The 24,542-nt window shown below is 42.4% G+C and overlaps 2 protein-coding genes across 5 annotated transcripts in view; one reads left to right on the top strand and one right to left on the bottom strand.

Moving 5' to 3' along the window:
• The window catches only part of IFT140 (intraflagellar transport 140), an 85,904-nt gene extending 85,036 nt beyond the window's left edge, over positions 1 to 868 (bottom strand). The window contains exon 1 of the mRNA XM_037384001.1: positions 358 to 868. The gene's annotated coding sequence lies outside the window, so the exon portion shown is untranslated. The remainder of the gene's footprint in view (positions 1 to 357) is intronic.
• Positions 869 to 1,354: 486 nt separating this feature from the next.
• The window catches only part of CRAMP1 (cramped chromatin regulator homolog 1), a 51,476-nt gene continuing 28,288 nt past the window's right edge, over positions 1,355 to 24,542 (top strand). Inside the window, exons 1-6 of one of the 4 annotated variants that reach the window (XM_037385863.1) lie at positions 1,355 to 1,766; positions 3,987 to 4,336; positions 14,200 to 14,393; positions 16,041 to 16,194; positions 18,334 to 18,417; positions 21,092 to 21,140. In XM_037385863.1, coding sequence (XP_037241760.1) covers positions 3,988 to 4,336; positions 14,200 to 14,393; positions 16,041 to 16,194; positions 18,334 to 18,417; positions 21,092 to 21,140 — 830 coding nt within the window. In that variant the 5' untranslated portion in view covers positions 1,355 to 1,766; position 3,987. Of the gene's footprint in view, positions 1,767 to 3,393; positions 3,552 to 3,986; positions 4,337 to 14,199; positions 14,394 to 16,040; positions 16,195 to 18,333; positions 18,418 to 21,091; positions 21,141 to 24,542 lie in introns of those variants that run through there. The other 3 variants (XM_037385862.1, XM_037385861.1, XM_037385860.1) reach the window with 3 other exon arrangements.

Below are 24,542 nucleotides of genomic sequence, written 5' to 3'. Positions count from 1 at the left end.
AGCTTACAAAGATTTGCCTCAGAAGAGGGCCAAGACGTCCTTTCCTGCTATGATAGTAACACAGTTTCAAATAGAGGATGATCTAATGTTCCTTCTACAAAGAATTTAAGAAAAAAACCTGTATGTCACACAGTACCAGTTGAAAGATTTTTGGAAATCATTGTTCCTAGCAATTAACGTGAAGTCAGCTCATGAAAGTACCAGAGAGCAGTCACTGGAAAACTGGCCACAGCAGTAGAGTAGCAAGAAAAATTCAACCTCCTTTAATTCAGTACATCACTGAGTAAAGCTTCTTCATTCTGGAGATGGTTTATTTAAAAAAATAAAACTAAAAAATTCCCACTTCAGGGTACTTACACAAGTGTAAGCTCTGCAAGAACACGGGAAGCTGCGAAGACACTAGGTCTTCCCAGGAGGTTACACGTGCCTAACTTCACGTGAGTTACTAGTAACCTTTACGAAGAACTGATCTAACCCTTTCGCCGGTAAGCAGCGTGCTGCCAAGCGAGCCGCAGCGCTGCGGCCGGTGGGGCTCCTGCGGGGCGGCCCAGCCCCACCAGAGGCGGCAGGCGGGGCCCGCGCGGGCCGTTCTCGTTCAGAACTGCCCACTCACCCCCCACCCCGACTAGCAAGGAGCGGTAGGCTGAGGCCAAGGAGCCATGCTCGGTAGTAGCCCCGCGGCACAGCAAAGCGCGGGCCCGGCGGGCGCCCCGGCGCTGTCCCAGCCGGTTCCGAGGAGAGCGCCTAGAGCTCCAGGGGAGAGCGTCCCCCAGCCTACTCCTCATACCTCGACGGGCACAAGGCAGCAGGAGCAGCGAGGGCTGCCGCCGCGATGCCCCCCCTCGCCCCGCGGCCGAGGGGGAGCCCCGCGCTGCCGTCACCGCCCGGCTGTGACCCGCCCGGTACAGCCGGTACCGCGGGCAGCGCCCCACGCCCACCCGCAGCCTCGCCCAGGAGCACCGCCCTTTCCCGGCAGGCCATGAGGGCACCGCCACATGCAAATCACCGCCTTTCTGGCCAATAGGAACCTAGATCACGTCCAAGGGCCCCGGCTATAGGGCCCTCAATTGGTTCTTCTTTTAGCCAGTCAGCAGCCGGCTCTCGGGATTCGTCTCGCCCTTTGACGGACACCAGCCACCACCTCTTCCTTTGCGTCGAGCTGCCGTCACCCGCCCCGCGCCGCGCTTTGTTTGGCTGGCCCTGGGGCCCCGGCCCCGCCTCTCGCCTCGCTCCCGTTTGCCGCTAGCCAATGGGGCGCCCTGCGTGGGGTCCCGGGGTGGGGAGCGCCGGCGCGCTCAGCTGGGCCCGCGCGTTGCGTCCCGGCCCGCCCCCTCGGCCCGGCGCAGTGTGACGAGGAAGCGGAACCGCCGCGGCCCGGACTCCACCGCGGCCCGCTCTGCGCCCGAGCGCGGGGCCGGGGGCGCCGGCGGAGTGCGGCCGAGCGCGAGGCGCCGGGGGCCGCGGCGCCGGCTGGGGGCGTTGAGGCCCAGTGGGGAGCCGGCGGTGCCGGGACCGCGGCCGCGGTTTCGGAGGAGCCCGGGGAGCAGAGGTCGCCTCCGCGGCCGGGAGCAGGGCTGCCCCTGCCAGCAAAGCTGGGAGGGCCGCTGGGCTCCGCGGTGGTCGTCGGGCGCGCTGGCCTGCTCCCGAGGTGGCGGGTCTGGGGCGCAGCCTGGGGGTGCCTGGGGCTGCGGGAGCCAGAAGACCCGAGACGGCCGCCGGCGGGAGCGCTGGAGCGCGGAACCTGCGCGGCGGCATTGATGCGGCAGGTGAGTCTCGGGGCGGGGGGCGGAGCGGAGTTTTATTGGGGGGGGGGGACGGCGGACGGCGCCCTTGGCCCCCGTGGGGCCGGGCCACCGGTCAGCGGGGAGCGGCGGCCCTGGGGTCTGCGGGGAAAGCGTCCTCTCTGAGGGGGCTGGGCTCCTGTAGCGGGCAAGGCGAAGGGACGGCGGCCCAGCACGAGGGTCTGGCGGACCAAAGCAGCCGGGCTAAGAAGATTTTCCCTCGGGAAGAGAAAGGAAAAGCAGGGGCAGCGTGAAAACAGGAGGGGAGAGCAGCTGAGACGGGCACCCTGGGTGCCGGGCACTGCTCCCCGCAGGGCCAGGCAGGACGCTGCAGGGAAGCAGGGCAGGCGGTGTGATTTGCTGCCCCAGCCCTGGAAGTGACTGTCACCAAGATGAGTTTCTGGGGTATCCCCCGTTAGTTGTTGGAGGGTGCCACTGGATGCATCATTTCACTTATAGTCGTGATAAAACTAGAAATCAAGGAGATTTAAGGCTTACTTAAGTTTGTCAGCACAGACTATCAGAGTTAGAAGATTTCTGTCCTGAAAACTTGAAAACGCTCTTAATTCTTGTTGTGTGGAGACAAGCTTGTTTGCAATTGGGGACCTGTCAGGTGAACGGTTAACCAAGTTTTAGTATGACTTTAGATCCACAGCTCAAATCAGTTTGAATGTTTGCAAGGAACGGAACATTGCCCGATGCAATTCGGAACAGGTAGATTCAATGGCTTCGCTGAAAATCGCGAGAGGGAAAAGTATTGGTTTAGTAGTAGGGCTACAGTCTGTGAACTGTAGTCTCACAAATTTGTATGCCATATAATGCTGATGTGTCTTGTTTATTTTCAACCACGTTATTCTGCTGTCAGGCTAATCCATAGCCATTGCATTCTTTATTTGTGATATTCAGAATTTCCTTCTCTTGCTGGTCTTTATCTCTGCCCTCAATTAAAGTTGGACTGTGGCTCCTGTTCTGGTGACAAGGCGGCTGCATTGCAACTGCTGCTTCTTTCTGTTTTGCTCGAGGTGGTTACTTTCTTGGGACTTGACTTCTAGGGATGGGGTCAGTGATATTTTTCTGCCGCCTTTAAGAATAAAAAACAACCCAGTTGTTGGGTTTTGGCGGATAACATGATTTAATGCCTTAAGCTTTTGGGTGTCTATCTGGTACTTTGTTCCAGGATTTAACCCCCCCTAACTTTAGAATCGAGAGGCTGTATGAGGTGGGACGAAGAGGGAGCAGGCCGCCCCGGCGGGTGGCCCCGGTGGCAGATGCGGTGTGCAGGTAGCTGGGCTGAGAAGGAGGCCCGGGAGCCGCCGGCCCTCGGGCAGGTGATGGCTTAAAACTTTTTTGCCCGGTCCCCCCGACGTGAGGGGCGCGGAGCCGCCGGCAGAGCCCTCGGGTACCGGGGCATCGCAAACGGGGTGCCTCTGAGGTGGAGCGGGCGGGCCGGGAGCTGCGGGCCGGGCAGCCGGGCCAGCCGGGCCGGCGCCGGGGCCCGCGGTGACAGCGATGCTCGGGGCGGCGGGGCGGCCGGGCGCGGCGGAGAGGTGCCGGGGCTCCGGCGGGGTGGGGGCGGAGGGGGAGCTGGAAGCCTCGGTAGCCTTGGCCAGTCCCAGCCCCAGAGACACACACACACACAGAGAGGAGGAGAAGCCGCCGCCGCCGCCGCATCTGGGAATATGAACCCCCCCCCCGCGGCAGGTCGGATCGCCGCGGCTCCATGGTGAGGAGGAAGAAGAGCCCCCCTGGGCCCGAGGAGCCGCGGAATGGGTAGGATGGGGGGCCGGGGGCGGCCCGGCCCGGCCGCGCTGCCCTGCTCTGCTCCGCCGGGCTCGGCGGCTGCCTTTCCTCTCGGCGGCTGTCGAGCGCTTCCACACGCCCGAGTTTGGCTGGGCGATTTCTCCGGCAAAGGCGCCCCGAACCCCTTCGGGAGGGTGCCGGAGGGCTGCCGGGGGGGCCCGGCTGCCTTTTGGGCCGGTTTGGGGGGGGTTCCGGCGGGGCTTTTCCCCTCCCGCCCTCGGCACAGGTTGTTGGGTCGGGACAGCAAACGAAAGGGGATTTAGTAACAAACAACGGCGGCCATGTTGAGAGGAATTTCTGCAGCTAAACTTCTCCCCTCTCAGCCCAGGGATTTCTCGCCCTCTCTGGGGGGCTCCCCGCCCTGACTCTGTGCCCCCCTCTTTTCTCTCTCTCCCCCCCCCACAGGATGACAGTGAAACTCGGAGAGAGCAGTGGGGAGGAAGGGGTGAAAAAGCTGGGCAAGAGAGCAGGAGGAGATGAGGAGTCCCTGGAAGAAGAAGGGGCAGGAGGAGGAGGAGAGGCAGCTCCAGGCAGCAGCAGCACAAAGAAAGAAGAGAAGATCATTAACAGCAACCGTAGCAGCAGCCCCCCACCGAACCCCAGCTTGTCGCAGGCCCCGGCCTCCCTCCAGCCCTCCCACAGCCAGGACCAGCATCATTTTCTCAGGTCCAGCGTCAGGCCTCAGAGCAAGAGGCTGAAGAAGGATTCCCAGGCATCCTCCTCAGTTGGCAGCAGCACTGCTGCAAAAGGCAAAGGTACTGGGCTTTGGGCACCCTTCAAACACGCGAGCAGGGCTGGGGGGGGTCACCTGTGGGCCTGGGGGTTGTCATCCTCCTGTAGATGCCATCTTTTGTTTGGTTTTGGGGAAGGTGTTTTGGGGTTTGTTCTCACAGTAGCTGAAATCCTCTTTGTGTCCCAAGGCTTCAGCTTCTCTGCTGCCCACTGTCCCCTTTGCACTTACAGAAATGGGGGGGTTACATGCCTATGTGGAGGAGGAAAACATCTGCATTATGGAAGCAAACCTTTAATTCCTGTTTTTCATCTCTCAGGTTTTAGGGAATTCCCGTATTTTGGTTAGGAAATCAGGCTCTAGCTAGCTGTGTAATCAGGTAGCTGCACTCTGAGTTCTGTTCTTGGATAATAACAAAATATTCATTATAGGTAAAGAAGGCAGGGGGGAAACAACCCACAAGGTGTTGGTAATTTCCCCAAATTATTTCTATGACCATTTTACCCAATAAACTTTTGGAAACAGCTATGAAATACACATATTGCCATACTTGCTCCTAAGGTCGTGAGTCCTGTGTTACTGTCTCAGAACAGTTTGGGCATTTTCGTATGATTTTGGTTTAAAATTGTTTTGCATACATCTGAATGTTTGTGTGTGTGTACATACCTACACATGCTTTTTCACTTTAGCATTGTAGATCAGAACTTGATGTTTTTCAAAGCTGTTTCTTGAGTAGCTAGAAGACAGCAGGGGTATTTGAATACCTTGGTGCTATTGTGTGTGCTCAGCAGTTACTGGATGACACCTGGCACGGTAGTTGAGCTGTATGTGAGACTAATTTTGGGTACCTTGTGTTATTTTCTGTTAATTTTTGAGAAGAAAAAATCCAAACCTCTGAGATTTCTTCAGCATTTGAAATAACAAAGTTTACTGTTGTAAAACATGATAAAACTCCACGTAGCGTAAATGTGTCTTGGAGATTACCTCACTCTTTGGTCCATTATGGCGGTATGCACATGCTGGGTGTTAGGTAAACATTACAAATTACAACAGTTTTTTGTTAACAGTGATAAAGCAGTACAAATTGTGATATTTTAGTTATTACATAGCACAAAAAAATTCTTGAAATCAGTTGCTTGATAGTTAGTTTATATAATTGACTGAAGTATTTTTTAATACCTTAGTTAGGCCTCTTTAATCTCTTAAAACTTTTTGTTTTGAGTGGAAAAACTCCTATGCGTCATGTTGGAGGACAGAAGGAAAGGCCTACATAATTTTTTCTCCTGGTTGCATTGAACCAAATAAACAAATGGATAGAATACCCAGGAGTGTTTAGCTACAGGTAATTATTTCAGGTGTTGTAAATAGTATTGAATGTGAGAAGGTGTTTCCTTGGAATACATGTTGTCCATGGTTGACAAATCGAATACACACATTTGAAGTTATTACATTGCTTTCAAAGTGTATGCACGTGTGAACAAAACACATGTACCTTTGTGCACGTGTGTATTCATGTTTGTATATTTGTACATAAACATTCATTACCAATTTTAGAGTGGCAGAATGATTTTTAACTAGGTGTATCGACACAATTGAAAAACAAACTTAATTTATTTTGCAATTCAGATTCCAAAATAACCCAAATAAAATTATATACAGAATGGAAAATTTTATTTCCGTAATCAGTCACAGATAGTGCTTGTAATCACTGTACCTGACTATGTTGTCAAGTTTGGGGAAACTTCTTAAATCATTGGGATTGACAGTTGGTAGTAGAATTTATGGTTATGCTTTCACTTTTTGAATTACAAGACCAGCTGTAGCTCTGCTTGGCTAGTTTTGATGGGGACGCATTGAAGTTGATTATTCTGATACAGCTGAGGTCATAACTGTCAGAACTTGGAGAAAAAGAGCCATGGAGCGGGATCCTTTCTAATTTGAGTTCTTTACATTCAGGGATGCATACTGAAAGGTTTTCCAGGCTCGTCTGAATTCTCCCTAATGGAGTGTCTTGTGATCAGAATTTATAGGGCTTTGCATTCCAAGAGAAGTGTCTCACAGATCTAGCTTCCAATAGGGAACGAATGTGAGGGTGAAGATTGCTAGTAAAGATTGGACCTAAATCCTTCCACTTGCTGTCCCACCAACTTTCTCTTCCCCCTGTAAGTATAAAAATGATAAAAAGCTTGAAAGCCTGTGCTTTGGATTGGCTCTGAAAACGAGAAGCTTTTCCATTTTGAGCACCGCAGTCAAGGTGATGGCTGCAAAGGCAAATTTAACATTGGCCAGCAGGAGTGGCTAGACCATGCTTGTGCTTGGTCCAGTGAAACCAGAAATTTGGTTTTGTTGATAGTCTTTCAAAATGCTATGTAGCCCTTAAAATTTTATTAAAGTGGTCCTGCTTTTAGAATTGGTATTCTAAAGTGAAAACTCTTTCAAAGTTCCGAAGGAGTGCAATCAATAAACTTAATTTCTTTCAAATTGTTACTCAGCAGGCATTGGCTTGTCCTGATCATGCTTTTAAAAGTACAAATAGTGTTGAAAATAGTATTTTTTTTAAAATAGTATTTTAAATTTTATTTTGAAAATAGTAAATTTTTTTTGTCTGTTGCAGATCCATTTGTGCTTTTAGGGCGCTTCGTTGTAGCGAACACATTATTGATAATGTAAACTTTACTGTAAACTGTAGGAAGAGTATGCCGACCCAGCAGCTGCTGACTTTTCAACTTTACCTTACTATGGTTCTGGGAAGATTGTTCATAATAATTCTCAAATTCTGCCTAGTAGAATGTATAAATGCATTGCTTATTTTCAGGTTACCCTGAACGTAATCTTTAATTGCATCTTTGAATTCTGTTTCTTGCCTTTTTTGTGCACTTTTGAGTTTAGGGCAAAAGTGGCATAGAAAGCAGCATAGTGAAATGAAGTTTGAAAACTATTTCACTTCAAACAGCCAACCCATTTTGGATTGCTGAAAGGTTTATAAAATTTCCTGCACAAACATCTAAATCTGTGGGGTTTGGTTTTGTTTTGTTTTTAAGAATTCTTAGCTTATTTTGAAATGTTAGTTACATTTTTGTTGTATTTTCAAGTTCATAGTCTACACCTCAACTAATGCATGACTTCTTGAAGTATGAATGCTTTAAGTAAGTCTTAAAGTAACTTGCATGAAATTAGCAGAAGAACTTGAAGGAATAGTGGAGTGGAGACAGTTTGAGAGTTCAAAAGCGGGGAGGTTCATTGAGGGGAAGGAAGCAGACCAATATAAGGCTGCTGAAAAAGAGGGATTTCTGAGAGTTTACTTCTGAAATACAAATGTTGCCGAGCACAGGTTTTAAGGTGTGTTTTGGGGCTTTTTTCCGTGAAAGTGGTTAGAACATGCATGTGTATGCTGCGACCACATTGGTAAAAGCAAATGTGGAATATGTTGCCATCATGTGCTGTAGATTTAGTTTGAAGTAGAGTGTTCCCATTTCTGTGTTTTTATCCATTTTCTGAATGCAGAATGAAGTCAGGAGGAAAAAGTAATAAAGTCTAATGATGATGAGCTGAAGCTTGAAGATGTCTTTTATGCTATTGCTCTAGATTTATTCATAAAACGTGTAGAATGGCCCAAACAAGTATTTGGATTTGTGTTGCAGTAGGAGGCAGTTCTTTCTTGAAAAAAGGATCATTCAGCTGAAAGCATTAATTGAATTAAAATGTTCCATCTTTTGGCATCATATAAAACTTGCTAGAAGGCAGTCCGGTTTGTTTCAGTGCAGCAAAATGTGTGTCCCATAGCACACGGTTTAAATTAACTACTGTCCTCTCGTGGAGAGGATGTATGTACCAAGGTACCCAATATATGTACTTACAAGATGATTTTATTTTATCTGCCCAAATATTTATGCTGCAGAATGTATTGTAATATTAATTTGAAATGTCATTCCTCCAGCATTATTTCTCCAGGGCATGAATGACTCTTCAGAGACTGCTGGCACTTGTTTTCATGTTTTCCTTAATTCTGTCCACCTCATTTACACTTGGTACTTCTCCTTCCGTCCTACCCTGGCATGCTTTCATTTATTCTTTGCCCTCCCATTTACCCCTGTTCTCCCTCCCTTCCTTTGAAAGTGGCTCAGGCCCAGAACTCCTCAGTATCCCGTGCCACAAGAGAAGGATTTTTTTCATGTGCCCTTGTGTAGTAGGTACTGAACTTTGAAAGATGCCTGTCTGCAAGGCCGCACAACTGTGTGATTTGGATGGAACTTCTTTCTAGGCTTTACGGGTATTTTCTAATGGAAGAGCAAGAGAATAATGATTTACTGGACATGGGGGACTAACCAAATTTATTATAAACTGTGTTTATTTTTTACAGCTATGCTTGGTTAGCTCAGTGCTGCATTTGATACGTTAGATATTAAATATATACTGTCTGTAGAAAAGCAGTCTTTCAGTATAGTTTTGTTTGTAGACTCCTGTTGATAATTGACACTGTATATGTTTAAACACATTCAACTACATCTTGGTTGTGCAAATCTTGTAAATAATAAGAGGCAGAAGAAGCTAGACTGTCTGTATCCTTGGATATAAGGATGCTTACTGGCCATGTTTAAAACTTTGGATGTTAATATACAAGAAGAACACAGTGTGGTACAACCATGCAATATGGCATAAACTGTCCTGGACTTATCCTTCTTAGGAGTCCCTGCTATTTACTGTGGAGGCATACAAGGTAGAATCTTGTTTTCCACTTAGATTAGTACTCAAAATGAAGCATTGACTTGCAGGGAATGTGTCTGTTTCTTTTCCTCTCTCATCTGTATTCTCTTCTCAGCTACAATTCTTGGAGACGAAAGCAAACTGGATCCAGCCTGCAGCTTTGTTGGGTTGCCCTTCCACAGAGCAAGCAGCTTCGCATAAATTCTGAAAGTACGCACTTTCTGTGGGATCACCTGATTCATTTCTTCACTGAAGTGCATGACGTAGTATCTGCCATTAGAAAGATAAGTGGCTAGAAATGGGGCTCGTTTACCAAGCGATCAGAAAGGAAGTTTGGATGTTTGTCTTCAGTTGCTTTTTCATTAAAATTGAGGAGTAAATGTTCATTGAGGAATGCTCTGCAATGGGAAACACATTTGTGCCGCAGAATGTGTTTGAGGCTTTCTGGAAAGTATAGATCATAGCACCTTAGCCCAGCTCTGTGGGCAGCAGATGTTTTGATACACAATTTCATAAGACTGCTGAGCAGTAATGCAGGTTTGTGAGGATAAAATAGTCACTCAGATGTGTTTTCTGGTGTGGCCTCCTTAATGAATCTTTACTGAAACCTCTTCTGAAGGTGATCTCGTGTAGTTTATCCCTGCTATTGCCTCTTGTAGAACCCCAAAGAGAAGAAAGAATGTTCTGAAGGAAAATTTCTGGCATGTCACAAGTTGGCATTCACTTCCTGTGCTTTGGGGAGTGAGTTTAGCATCCTAATGCTCTGCATTTGGCCTGCAGCATGCAAGAGTCTTTGAAAGTACCATCTTGGTCATGAAGGTATTCCCTGATAGATGTTCCACCTACAGTTGGCCTGTGACCTCTGAAGAAGCTGAGAATTTTGCAAACTAAATCTATAGAACACCAACAAGAGAACCAGCGTGTGTGTTAAGATACATGTGTGTAGTGGGGATTAACTCTGTGGATTCTGGCTTCTGTGGATATGGAATCTGTCGTAGAAGATACAAATAAGCTGGCATGTAAGAGCTGCCAGTGGAAAATTGAAAAGCAAACACTAAGGTGCTAGTAGAGCCTGGAAGGAAGAACTTGTGGCTGTAGCCATGATAAGACACTGGCACTATCAGTGACTCGATTATTTGATACATGCAGTGTTCCATTGTTTGTCATTTTCATACCAGATTTTTAAATTGCAGGACTTAAATCCCTTTATGTAATTTTTGCAAGTGCTTGTGTTTTGCTTAGCTGTACAAAAGCAGCAGCTTTTTCTACAGAAGATGTGGTTTAAGGGGATGTTAGGCCATTCACAGATAAATGACGGGGCATATAGATGGGTAGAGAACACTGGATAAGAGGAATAAGTAAGTTTCTCTGAAACATTGGTGTTCTGATCCATGGTTTTATTGGGGGTTATAGTTCAAATACCAAATACAGAAACCTGATGTCTTTGCAAACTGTGGGTTGAAAGCTGAGTGGGAATGCTGAGAATTTACACATCCAAACTTGCTGCTTTGTACCTCATGTGCAGATGCTGGTGCTCCACTGCATTCTGGCATGAAGGGAAGGAATTCTTGTAGCTGTAATTGTGTGGGTGTCTAGTTCAGTGGTTGGGTGATGTAGGATAAGTAGACAGAGTGAGAATGACCATCTTGTCTTTGTCTTCTCTGCAGTGTTCTCCTTTTAGAAATTATTTTACTTAGAACAGGTACCTAAGCAGATTGGTACAGTAAGCCTTCCCCTCTCCAGCCATTTTGCAGCAGTAACTATGGCTAGCCTCAGTGGACCTTTTTGTTTTAGTGCATTGCTGAAGTTTTAAGTAATCTGTTTTTGGGAGTTAATGATCATCATCTATCATTAGTGAAGGCATGAAAACTTGTTAGCTGCTTTGTTTGTTAAAAGAATCTCGTACAGTAAGATTGGAAGAATGAATTTATGGGGCGTAATTTAATGATGTATGACTATCTTTACTCTTTCTTTTGCCTTTTATGCTGAATCAGTCTATAATACCATGGTTTAGAGTATACTGCATTCCATTGCCTCACTAAGATCAGTAAACTCTAGGGTGGGTTGTGGTAACCCAGTGATAAATATTACCGTGCACAGTAGTGAGAAGGTTTACACAAAGGGATGATACAGCAAACTCCTTTATTCTTGGAAGAATTAAATGTCATGGAAAACTTCTGTAGAGATGATAGGATATTAGAATTTTTAGGTCTTCATAGATGGTGTTCTAAACAGTTGTCTGGATAGTAGCTAACTTGTGTTTAGAACAAGAAAGGCTGTGATAAACTTTGCAGGACTACATTTTGGCTTGTCTAATAGTAAGTATATGTAAAGGAACAAAAGAGCAATTATAAACTACGTATCCTTTGTAGAAGTGGAATCAATGGAATCCTTCGCATGTGCTTAATAGAACCATTAATTTCATATTTTACATACACCTAAGAGGAGCTTTATATAGTCATACACCTAAGAGGAGCTTTATATAGTCATGTTAGAATTTGAAGTCCTTACTGTACTTTTCCTTCTTACACTTTTTAATAATGAAAACTTCACGTGTTCCAAGTGTACTGTACAACCTTTAAAAAATCCTTTGTAAGACCTGAACTTTAGGCAGCTGACTTGAGGTTTTTACTTGTTTGAGTATTTGTACAGAGTGATGTGTAAAAAAACAACAAACAAAAAATCCCACCCAGAAACCTTAGACAAAAACCACTGACCCAACAAACACACACTCCCAAACCCTGCATTTGTGGTTCCTGTAAATGATGTCTCACTAAGTTAGAGGTCTGTGATCAGAATAATAGCTCTGGAGTAGAAAATCCTGCAGCTATCTTGATAAACGATGTCTTTTGCTTTGGGAGCTACTAGCATCAGGAGACTGTAGACTGAGGAGTGATGTGTTTGAATTCCTTCTTCTCATCCAAAGGTTTTAAGTATTAAGATGTGTATTTCTTTACCGTGCAAATTGTGATATTCCAATCTTATATTTGCAGAATAAAGGAAGCAATTCTGTGTGTTAAAATTGTTGGTTTTCTTGTCAGCCATCAAGAGAGTTCAAGTGCTGAGGTTTTTCTTACGTTTGTTTTTGGTGTTTGGGTTTTTTTTAGGATTTACCTTCACAGTATAGAATTAAATTGGTTAACTTTCAGTAATTTTATCAGTGTCTGATGAAGGCTTTACAAAACAGAGAAGCTGTTTGAGAAGTTGGTTTTATGTTCATTTGCTTCTAGATGCCTAATTCTTTTCCATGTTTTGCCTTACAGGCTTCCCTGTTGTGATAGAAATAAAAGAAACATTAACATGTTCACAATATCATATTTTACATCAAGTAAATATTTATTGTGTGCAGGGAAAAAAGTGTGCTTTCATACATCTTGCTCTCTTCAAGGTTTGATTTCAAATGTTCTTTGTTATTTGAACAAACAGCTTTTTTAGGCATCTGGAGAAACATGGTTTTGTCATCCAAAGGAATTACTTTCAAATTGCAACTGAATACTTAAGATATACCTACAAACCTTTCATATCTCTAAAGCTTAGTAAGCCTATAACTGGTACTCTTTTACTCTTCTGATACTCTTTCTTCTTTAAAAATGATACTGGGATTATCAGACTGGGTTATCCTGGTTCTTGAATGAGATAGATATATGTATATATATAAACACCGACTTTTTCAGGTAATCAAACTGCTTATTTTAATGGAATTTTAAAAGATAACTATACTTGTAAGGCCTAAATATGATAGAGAGAACTCGGCTAATGTGTATAAGAGTTTGGGAAACTAGTTGGGACTGCTGTATTGTGCAAGCTGGATTTGTAAGCAGATTAACTAAGGCAAGCCATTTTATCATAAGACAAAACATAAAGGACAATAACTGGAAAAATGGAAATAGTAAGAAGCATTCTATATAATGAGCAATGTATGCTTTAATGTTAAAAGGCTTCTGTTTTATTAAGTATGCATCACATTGATAAGGGCAGTCAAATCTTAATACTACTTGGAAAAAATGAAGAAAATATATTTTTGAAATCTAAGTTACTGAGAATGGTTACATTTTCATTGAAAAAAAGAGTGCAGTTCTTGGGACATCTCCCTGGTTTCTCGATTAACATTCCGATAATCTGTTAGTATCAAACCAAGCATCATGCTTGGTTTTATTTCTGTTGCGAATAAATCACAGGTTTAAGTTTAGTTGATGATGTTTTTGCTGATTAAAATGCCTTTGAAAGACTAATAGTAGTTTCAGAGGCAATTAAAGAAAAAAGGCTTTTTTTTTTTCTGAATTAAGATGAGGGAATGGAATCTTACTGCATTATATTTAGCTCTTACCTTCCTGCAGTTTCCCCATCCCATTTTCTTCCCTGTCCCCTGCTTGCATAAACAGCAAATTCTCTTAGTTCCATCAGGCTTTATTCTCATTTTAGTATTTCCAGTCTTCATGTGTTTTTTTCTGATCCGTGTATTCTGGGATGCCAATAAATGCCAAAGGTACAATCTAGATTACAGTTCTCTGCCTTTCTCCAAAAGCCACACGGGGATCTGGGGAAGATGAAGGGGTTGGGACTTGCCATCCTTGGGATACTTTTAATTATCCTAGGTGGGCGGGCTAAGTGTCAGAGACGGGACTCCTTATGTTGAGGGTCAGACCCTTGAGAATGCTGATCCATTGTCATGCGATGAACTGGAGTAGACATCTTTCAGTTGTTTCGCTACCACAGTTATTTTGGAGGCAGTAGGATCAAGACCAAAGGCAAGGATATTAAATTACATATATTTTCTCATGGTCATTAGTTTGCTTTATTGATTACATCAACGTTCAGCATTGAACACTGTGTTCAGCAGCTCCAAAGTTCTCCTCGGTGGCAAAGGGGCAACTGCAGAGCGCACGGAGTGTGCTGCCTTATAGGGGTTGCTCTGGCATATTCCTGCTTATCCATCTTATCTCTGGAAATAACAAATCAAACTATTGAAACCTTCCCTTTGTTTTTTGAACTCCTTGAGATTTTATTTCCTTAAAAAAATCTTATTATTTGCCTATTGTATTTCAGGTGAAATATTTTGGGAAAAAATCTGATACAGATGGGAGTAGTGGTGAAGGAGGAAATTCTGAGTTCCTCCCTTATCCCTCTATCCATGAATCCTGCTGTTGGTTTAATATTCACTCTGGACATTTTTTTTTTTGGCAGCAGCAGATAATGGAGGCACTACATCTGGTGGGACATCAGGAATTCCTCCCAGCAATCCTGCTGGGAATTCCAAGGCAGCAGCAAGGAACCTGGGCTCCACAGCTGGAGAGAAGGAGGAAGGAAAGAAGGTCAGACGGCAGTGGGAATCGTGGAGCACAGAGGACAAAAATACTTTCTTCGAGGGACTGTATGAGGTACATGTAGAGGAAAATAACAAGCTTAGATGGCTTTGTTTAGTATTTGGACACTCCTAAAAAAGATTGATGCAGTTGAGATTTGCAGGAGCAAAATGCATATGAACGCATATGCATTCATTGGTCTATGCATATGTGTCTATACAGTTGGCTATAAACCAGCTGTCGATCAAAGCCACATTTCAAAAGTATCAAACTTTTTTGTTTTGAAATACACAAGAAATATTTGTGAGTTTTATTCATGAATGTTTATAATAATTAACATTATTTTTCAATTATGTTTCTGTTTCAAATGAGAAATAAATAAATGCCTCCATCTCAACTTCCAAAAGCAACACGCTTATGCTGTAATATTAACAAATAAGAAAATATGTTCTATTCTAATAAGAATTGTAGGCGCTGTGTTTAGTCTTTGACCGCAAAAAGGTTTGAGCCAAATCAGTACCAGGGCTGAGAGACAAAGAAAAGCTAGATCATCTTATCTTTTATCTCATACGATGTATATGATATATTCCTGGTTGTCCTGTTGCTGTGATTATTTTAAGAGCACTTCTGTTACGGAAGTACGTGCTAAAGGTGAAAACAAAAGTGGTGGTGGGTTTTCTTTGCATGTGTGCATCTTGTTTAAAAATAATTTATTTTTTTTTAGTGGTAGGCATGATTCATGCATATGTATTTTGTGAACAAAATGAACACTTAAACACTGTTTGTTTTCTTTAGCTCCTCTGACTTGCAGTAATATTCCTGGGAACCATGTAATGTTTAAGTCCCTTCATCACTCTAAAGAAAACTGGTTTTTTTAATGCTGTGGAAAATATTCAAAAACTTGCTGTGAGATGGATTTGGGATTCGGTTTGTTTGGACCCCCACTTCCATTTGTTCTGTGTTGCTACCTTTCAAAAGAGGTTTTCATGCTTGGGTGTTTAAAAATGAGTTCCAGCCTTTTTTGAATACTAAGAAATTTTGTGATAGCAGGAGTTGAATGATAATGTACACAAAATTAAATTTTCTTCTTTTGAACTCCAGGGATGTTACAGGAATTACCTAGTTTTACAGGGACACTTAGGTGTCTCATTTTTACCCTGAGAATAAACTTCTGAATGACCTACAGTTTAAAACATGTGTTTTCTAGAAAGGAAGTCTTCTATTTATTTTTTTTACAATATAATATTTACCTTCATTATTTGAAACTCAGATTTTTTTACTCCTAATAACCAAAATGTGTTAAATGTGACAGACTTTTCATTCCCCCTAGTCAGAAATGTAGGTAGGAGAGAGAGAGGAGAAAATGCAGGGGAAAGAAAGCTAAATGAGAGAGTTGGTATTTTCAGTTCTGCTACTTAGCACATTTATGAGTAAAGTTAAGGATTTTTTGTTTGTTTTTAAAGTTTGCTAGCAACTTACTCTGAAACAGTTCAAGGAAATCAGAAAGTAATTTATTTGGCATCTGTAATGCATTTTATGTAAAATAAAGGAAGGTAGGGTCATTCTTTTGCTGTTGAATTCTGATAGGCAGGAATTTTATTTATGACCACTGGAATCTAGTTTCCCACAAAGAACCCCAAAGTCCCTCACGTTGTTTGGGTTGTCTTATGACAAGATGCAAGTTTGATTTTGAGTATTGGATTTGTCTTATTTATTCTCCAGCATGGGAAAGACTTTGAAGCTATCCAGAACAACATTGCCCTGAAATACAAGAAGAAAGGCAAACCAGCAAGCATGGTGAAGAATAAGGAACAGGTCCGCCATTTCTACTACCGCACCTGGCACAAGATCTCAAAGTACATTGACTTTGATAATGGTTAGTATGCAATGAAATGGGCTTAGTGTAGAGCTGACAATCTCGTAAGAGTTGGAGTCCTGCCTCTTAGTGCCATCGTGGAGGACAGCAATGGTGGAGATGAGAAAATAAATACTCCATAGGATCTCTGTGAACATGTCTTATTTTTATTAGCGTGGCCATCTGAGGTTCATGGCTTTTGAAAAATACTTCTCAAGACTGGTATTTGTATCATTGCTTTTACATGAATTCACCACACCATAATAAATACTGATTCTACTATTAATACTGGGGAAAAGCCAGGTTCAAGGAAATTTTTTTGTGTGTGTGTGTTCTCAGGAACACACCTTTGAGGACAGCTGTCTAAATGTGTTAGTCAGGCATGACTTCATTGAGCAAATAGACTCCAGCACGGGGGAAGGTAGAAATAAATAAAAATGAAATAAATAAATAGTCCAGAACAAGTGTAAAAGGTGAAATATTTGCTCACACTTTAAATAAGTATGAAATTGTATCATTGGTTCAGTACCTTAGGATTCCCAGTGTCCTATTCCCCTCTTCCCCTTCTTATCTGTCCTTCCCCAGCTTGTTGAATAAAAATGGATTTGGGAAGTCCTATAAACTGCTAGTGGTGTTTTTTAACAATAGCAGTAATTGATAACTAATCTTTATCAAATGCATACTATTCAGTAACAGGCAGTGAGAATTCAAATCAGTTTGCAGGTAGGCTAATCTGAATAACAGGTTAAAGAAATCTATTTTGGAATGAACAAGTTCTACTAAGACCCAGAGTTCTTTTGACGACTTTGAGGTATGAAGAGTATCAGTTTTCCCGTTACCTTGTTGATGAAGTAAAAGTCTCCAGGGCGTTCCAACCCTTCCCTGGCTATATTCTAAGTTTCATGGTGGTTAATTTCCCGCCCCCCCCCCCCCCCCCCCCCCCCCCCCCCCTTGTATTTAAACAACTCTAACATCAGCAAAATTGGATAGTAAATTCATGTATATGGTTTGTGGCCAGAGCCTCTCAAATTAAAAATAACTCATTAATGAGAAGTGGGTATGACTAGGAAAAACTTGAAGAAGTGCAAGATAGTGTGAAATGTAGTGTCTTTAAATTGTTTTGTCTGTTCGTGAGATTAGGTTATCTAAAGGAGGACTTACACATCTAAAACACCTGTCATAAGGTGTATTTTTTAGTTCCTTTTTTAAAACAAGACAGCATTTTAAGATTAAACAGGCTATTAGTATTTTATTTTAAAACAAACGTTACAGCAAACACAGTATGGAAGCACTTTAAAAAAAAAAAAGTCTGTCGAGGAACTTCATCTGTTTTCTGGATAATGTCAAGTTCCATAACTATACCTGTAAGATCTGAAATGTCATTGGCTGAAGGAATTTAAAAATTACTGCAGTAGTTTGAGTGTTGCTGTTGGTAGGGATATGTGTGCCTGGATTTTGAGTTTAAAAGAGATGTAAGTCAAAGAACTGAATTCTTGATGAATAGGCAAGAATAGATATTTTCATCTGACTTGTAAACCACAAGACTGTCTCTCCATGCTACCAGAGATACTTAGATCTGTTAGCAATAATGTCCACATCATGAGTTGACAAGAAAGGAGAGAAAAAACTTGTGAAGTTGAATAAAATCTGTGCAGTTCTTCATATAAAAATTTATAATTGCATTAAATCTTTCAAGGTGTATTCATGTGCAAAGAAGACATTCTCTGTCTTCTGGAAAATTCAGACCTACTTCTTAAATTTTGTAGAAGAAAGAGTTCTGTATGCATTGACGTGGGGGCATCTGGGCATTTCCTTTGGAAATTGTAAACAGTTACGTGACACTAAAGTTAGCTTTATTATGATTTAGCTTTATTTTGCATATTGAACTGTTGTATATTTGTTCAAATTCTATGGAAGCTGCTTTTGTTTTTTCTGTACTCTAAAAACTGTTGCATTTCCCAGGCATTTAAGTCACCAAAAGAAAATTGGTGAACCCATCTCATTGTACTGTTTGTTGAAACAGAAATTAATCTTACCTTCAATGTTGGTCTTGTCGTTGAAAATACAAATCATGTAATTTTCAGCGTTGAAATGAGTATCTGCAATGTAATTCTGTAAAAGTATCTACAGTCTGCATCTTACACCTTTTCTGCTTTTCAGTGTTTTCTCAAGGGCTGAAAAAATCCTCCCTGGAGCTTTATGGCTTAATCTGCTATGGGGAACTAAGGAAAAAGATTGGGGGATGTGAGTATGAGTGACTTTAAATTATTTTTGTATGGTAGAATCAGAAGTGTCTACCCTTGAAGCTGGTAATGTCTAGTACAGCTTCACTTTTGATTTATTCAGAATTTGTGGTCATTGTATTTATTGCAGTAGTCTGTGGTTTCTTTTTTTCATTAAATGCATTTGTATTTTTAAAGACCTACTTAGTCTGTGGCATTAGTCCCCTTTGACAGATTTCTTTAGGTTTTGGTATTTGTGAAACACAGTACATGTAATACCCACAGATGACAGGTAAAGGTAAATGTGTGCACAGCTTAGATGATCTGCTTTGTTATTCTTGAAAACTAAGGAATTAAATGTGTAAATGATACCATGTGCACCCACAATTATGTCTGCCTATGCAATCAAAATCTGGGATGGTGCCTTTCTCTTTCATTCTCTAAATCTGTACTTACTGAACCCTGAAGATGAAAAAGCATTACAAATCATAATCGGAAATAACAACTTCACTGGCTAACCAAAATGTGTTCTGACCATGTCAATCCCAAAGGCTGGTTTTGTCTGTAAGGACCAGTGTAGACAGATGAGTGTATGCCATACCAATGCTCCCTTGTTTTCTGGAAGCTCATTAGTTCGATTAGCAAAATATCTGAGTTTAGGCTTAGTACCATGTTCATAGAATCATAGAATGGTTGGGTTGGAAAGGATTGTTAAATGCCATCTAGTCTAATACCCCTACAGTGAGCAGAGACATCTTTAACTAGATCAGGTTGCTCAGAGCGCTGTCCAGCCTGACCTTGAATGTGTCCAGGGATGGAACATCTACCACCGCTCTGGGCAACCTAACCTGGTCCAGTGTTTCACCACCCTCAGCATAAACAATTTCTTCCTTACATCTAGTCTGAATCTACCTTCTTTTAGTCTAAAACTATTGCCCCTTGTCCTGTTGCTACAGGCCCTACTAAAAAGTCCGCACTCGCCTTTCTTCTAAGCTACCTTCTAAGTATTGAAAGGCTGCAGTGAGGTCTCCTCAGAGCTTTGTCTTCTCCAGGCTGAACAACCCCCAACTCTAAGCCAGTCCTTACGGGAGAGGTGCTCCAGCTCCCTGATGGTCTTTGTGGCCTGCTCTGGACTTGCTCGACAGGTCCATGTCTCTCTTGAGCTGAGGACCCCAGAGCTGGATGCAGTACTGCAGGGAGGGGTTTCACCAGAGCAGGGTAGGGGGGCAGAATCACTTTCCTTGACCTGCTGGCCACATTGTTTTTGATGCAGCCCAGGATATTGTTCTCATGGTCTTTATGATGTCTAGAGAGAGCTCCAATGTGGCTAGCTTGGCAAACGGGCAGAGGAGCATGCACTGTGTGCGCTAGTCCATGTGCGTATACCTCATCTGTGTATTTTTTTCATTTGTCCCTAAGCTTTTTCTAGAGCCAGTGTTACGTGGTAGTGCATGTTCTACATGCTTTGTTGAATTTGCGAGCCATGGAAAAGCATCAAAATATTTTCACTTCTTTGTGAAGTCATACTGGTTGCAAAGTGAAAAAGGCAGGAAAGCTTTAATGAGTGGACATGTGCAGTTCCTAACAGAATAATGGTATTTTGGCAAAATATTTTTTGTTGCCTGTATTATTTCCTCACCTGGGATTTTTATTGTGATGTGTCACAAATGAGACTGTTGTGAATGTTCATACTGACTTTATTCTGTTTGTTCAAAGATCTGCAGTGTGTTAATTCATCTTGGAGAAGCAATTTTGATCTGTTTCATGACAAAGAAGGTGCAGAGGCAAGACAGATTGCATTGTCAGTAGAAATCAGTGTTTCTTCCCTATATCAACATTTTGTCTTAAAAGCATCAACAGACCCTTCTTGCTATGACTGGACATAAAATTTCACACAGTCACCATGGCAATGCATGCATACTCTGTGCTTCTGTCTTTTTATAACTTTGGTACTTGGTTATGTATTTTACCCACTGTCACTTGGAAAATTCTAGTCTCTGAGACAAAATGGGCTTAAACTGCAAGCCTTTACACCCAGTTTGAGAGGTTTGCTCTGCAGCTGGTGAAAGTAGTTTCTTTCTCTCTCTTCCCCAACCCCCTTATGGTATTACCCAGTCCCATCTTCCCGGAAATTGAGGTGACTTATGTAGAGCTATTGAGACACAAAAGCATGTCAGAAATACTTCCAGCATTGCCAGAAGGAGGTTAATTGTTCAGTAAATAGATCTGAGCCTAACTATCACAGGGAATATAAATCAAGTTACTTCCATTTAAAAATGTGCAGAAGTGTGGGTTACATGTGCATTTTACTATTTACTTTTTTATTGCATTCAGTGCTGTGAGGGCTTGATGCTTTTTCATTGTGCTGTGCTGCCTTAGCAACAGAGGTTGAGCAGGAAGATGAAGTTTTTCTTTAATGCTGCCGTATCAGACTAAAGCCCAGCAACCCAAGATGACTGTAGCATCTAAACTAGGGTCATTTTATCCATGAGTAAAACATAGTTTGCATGGTGAGGATCATGTAACGCTTGCACATTATGAAAACAGAAACTTTTCAGGATGGGTATGTTATAGCACTTTTTGCAAGTTAGTCCTGTGTGAGAAGAAAATGTAATAGCTTTGAAAACTGAACAGGACACAAAAAAAGGTCATGACTTTAAATCCTAATTCACTGTGTTATCCCATTTCATGTAAAGGTATGGATGACAAGAATGCAGCTAAACTCAATGAGCTCATTCAAGCTGGGTAAGTAAGAACTTATTCCTGAAACTCTTAAAAATGGGTTGTTCAGCAGCGTGACTGTTGAACTGGTCATCCAGAGTCTAAGGGGCGTTTCTTACTTTTTTAGAGCTGCTGTTTGACATTTTCCATTCTTAGTTTTTGTGTGGATTTTTCGGATTTTATGCCACTTTTCCATGAAGCTATTAATTGTTACTAGTAAGAAGTGATGGGTGAAGTTTTAAGGAGGTAATGAAATGAGAGTTCTTTACTGACAGAACTTGTTGATTCACTGTAGGTGATACAGATTCATAGAATCGTTTAGGTTGGAAAGACCTCTGAGATCATCAAGTCCAACCGTTAAGCCAGTACTACCAAGTGCACCATTAAACCATGCCCCTGAGCACCACATCTACATGTCTTTAAATACCTCCAGGGATGGTGACTCCACCACCTCCCTGGGCTACCTGTCCCAGGGCTTGGTGGCCATTTCAGTGAAGAAATTTTTCCTAATACCCAATGTAAACTCTCTGGCACAGCTTAAGGCCATTTCCTCTTGTCTTGTTGCTTGGGAGACAAGACCGACTCCCACCTCACCACAGCCTTCTTTCAAGTCATTGTAGACAGTGATCAGGCCCCCCTTGAGCCTCCTTTTCTCCAGGCTGAGCACCCCTGGTTCCCTCAGCCGCTCCTCATCAGACTCGTGCCCCAGCCCCTTCCCCAGCTCCGTTGCCCATCTCTGGACACGCTCCAGCCCCTCCGCGGCTGTCTTGTAGTGAGGGTTCATCTCCAAACAGTTCTGCCAACAGTGCTCAGGAGTCCTGACTTTCATACCTGAAACAACTCTTCCAGTACACTATAGGTGTCAGCATTCCAGTTGCTTCTGCATCTCCTTGACTTTAGGAATGAGTATTCTCTTTTACTTCAAGAAAGAATTACGGGATTTGGGGGTTCAGTCTTGGCAATATACTTCTAGAATGCAGAGCAACTTCTAACCCCTTCTGCAGTTAAAAACGTATCGGGTATTCCCTTCTTTCTATGTAAAATTTTTTGTGCTTCTAGAATTTGTGTATTCTGTAGTGAAATCTCTTTCAAAGGATATTAAGGAGTGTGATCATTAAGCAGGCATCACTCAGCATGCTCAGCAGGCATTGGTTTTTCCTAATCGTGTCTTTTAAAAAAGAGATCTGAAAATAGTAGTATTTTCTGTCTGTTACAGATTCCTTTTTACTTTGGCATTTGTGCTTTCAGGGTGCTTCATTGTAGCAGAGGCATTATTGATGAAGTAAACTTTCCTGTAAACAGGAAGAGTATGCTCACTCAGCAGCTGCTGACTTTTTGACTTTTACCTTTCCTAAAATGGGTGTTTGTGTTGTGCCTTCTGTTGGTCACAAGCTGAGTTTCCAGAGGGCTCCTTATGGTTTATTAACTTTTCATCTCCTGGGAGATGCACTTTGTACAGTGTACTTTTGTAGTTGCAGGTCTTGAATGTGATTATTTATGAAATCACTTCATTTTTTTTTGTTAACGGCCAGGTTTGAAATTAGAAGAGAAATTGCCATTTGGTTTGGCTTTTTTACAAGAAAATTCTAGCAGTAAGTTTTTGTGTATAACAAAATTATTCTTAAAGCAAATTACTTCTTTAAATTGGAGTTATCAGTTAAAATGGGCCTAGGATGAGCCTTTTTTCCCTAGTGTCCTGAATATCTCTAGAGTTCAGGATATATAGGCAGTCATTTTGGTCTCTCTGCATTGTGCCGGGGAGATTTTCTATTACTGTGTCATCCAAATACAGTAAACCAGAATAAGACTTGACTTTCAGCAAGCTGTGGTAGCATCAGTCTAGCACTGCATGATTAAGGCTGATTGATTGCATGATTAGCTGTTCTAATCAGTTGTATAATAAGGGCTAATGATTTCTATGAAGTGTAGGTGTTCATTCTATAAAGGCCAGTCTTGTAACGGAGCATTTTGAAAACAGGAGTCTTTGCATTTGAAAATACTAATGCAGTCTTCTAACCAAAAGCTATAGTGCGTGTAACATTGACGTTCTTGGGCAGCTCAGAAATTGTTGCCCTTGCACAGGCTTTTTGACTACCAGATGGAAGACACATCTTTGCCTGCCTTTTCTCCTGCATCACTTAACCCGTTTGGTGGGTAAACCTTGTCGGCCAAAGAGGAGCAAACCATGAAACCATGCAGGGGAGCAATGTTCACAATTTCATAGCCATTACCACCTGGATGTCTACACCATTTGAATTCATTCCCTGCATGTGCATGGCAGCTTCATATCTCACACAAGTGAACGCATTGCGTATATCCCATTTGGTTAAACTTTACATCTTGCTCAGTGATGGTACAATTCTACGATCCCCCTCTCTATTTATTTGTAAGCAAGGGTTTTTTTTTTTGTGTGGTGTGTTTTTTTTTTTTAGCTCATAACATTTTTCTTTCAAGGGTGATACTCCTTTTACTCTGAGTGCAGTGCGCTTTGTAAGGCTTGTCGCTATGTTGAAAGTGGCGAGTGAAAGTAAATCCAAAGTGTTAAAAATAGGGAATGTGAACATTCATTATTCTGTTGATCTTCTCCTGAAGTAGGTAAACATTGGAGCTACCTAGCTAATTTATTTGCAGGGTGACTCTAGACCCTGGAGTTACATATTCTATTTCAGTGCTTATTTTGCTTAGGTTACACATCTTCTCTGGCTTTCTGTAATAATTACATGGCGTATGGAAAAACAAATGATGCTATGAGGTGCTCATAAGAAAACCATGTTTAAAATCTGAGTTTATAACCTGGGTCATAGATACTAAGTAGTGCCTGAAAACTTAATCAACGGGCTGTTTCAAATAATGGCAAAATTTGTGTGTGAAATGTCGCTGTTTGGTCACTGAAGTTAAGGCCATTCACTGCTATACTTGTCCTCAGAATTTCAGTAACGTGAAATCAGGCTAGACTGTAGCCTTTGGTATGGTTGTAATTGAATGAATTAGGGATCTTTTAGAAATAGGTCAAAGTGTAGGTATTTATAAATGCAAGGGGAAGGTAAGAACTGTTCTGTCAGCCTTTATAACTGGTCTGAGTAGCCTGGCGAACTCAGGTCAACGCTGGCCCCCATGAGCTGCTTAAAGAAGGTTTCACAATCATTAAGCAGGACAGCTATGAAGCAAAGCTCGCTCAGAAATTATAGGGAATCTGAATCACTTTGTCCAGTCCTTTGCTATAATAAAAAATTAGCAACAACAAGATGTTGTGGGATTGTGTGATTGGGATATATAACAAGAAACAAAGATTTATGGCAGTGTATGAGAACTGCTTAGAAACCTATTTAACTAAATATAAACCAAAGTTGTTCTGTTTTGTTTCACTTTTAGGAGTGAAACATTTGTATTTAACTTAGGTTTTGCAACAGTCTTACATGTAATAAA

This window comes from Falco rusticolus, chromosome 4 (genome assembly GCF_015220075.1).
Source record: "Falco rusticolus isolate bFalRus1 chromosome 4, bFalRus1.pri, whole genome shotgun sequence".
Classification (NCBI taxonomy): Eukaryota; Metazoa; Chordata; class Aves; order Falconiformes; family Falconidae; genus Falco; species Falco rusticolus.
The sequence above is the reverse complement of the archived record's forward strand: the minus strand, read 5'-3'. Positions and strand labels throughout refer to the sequence as shown.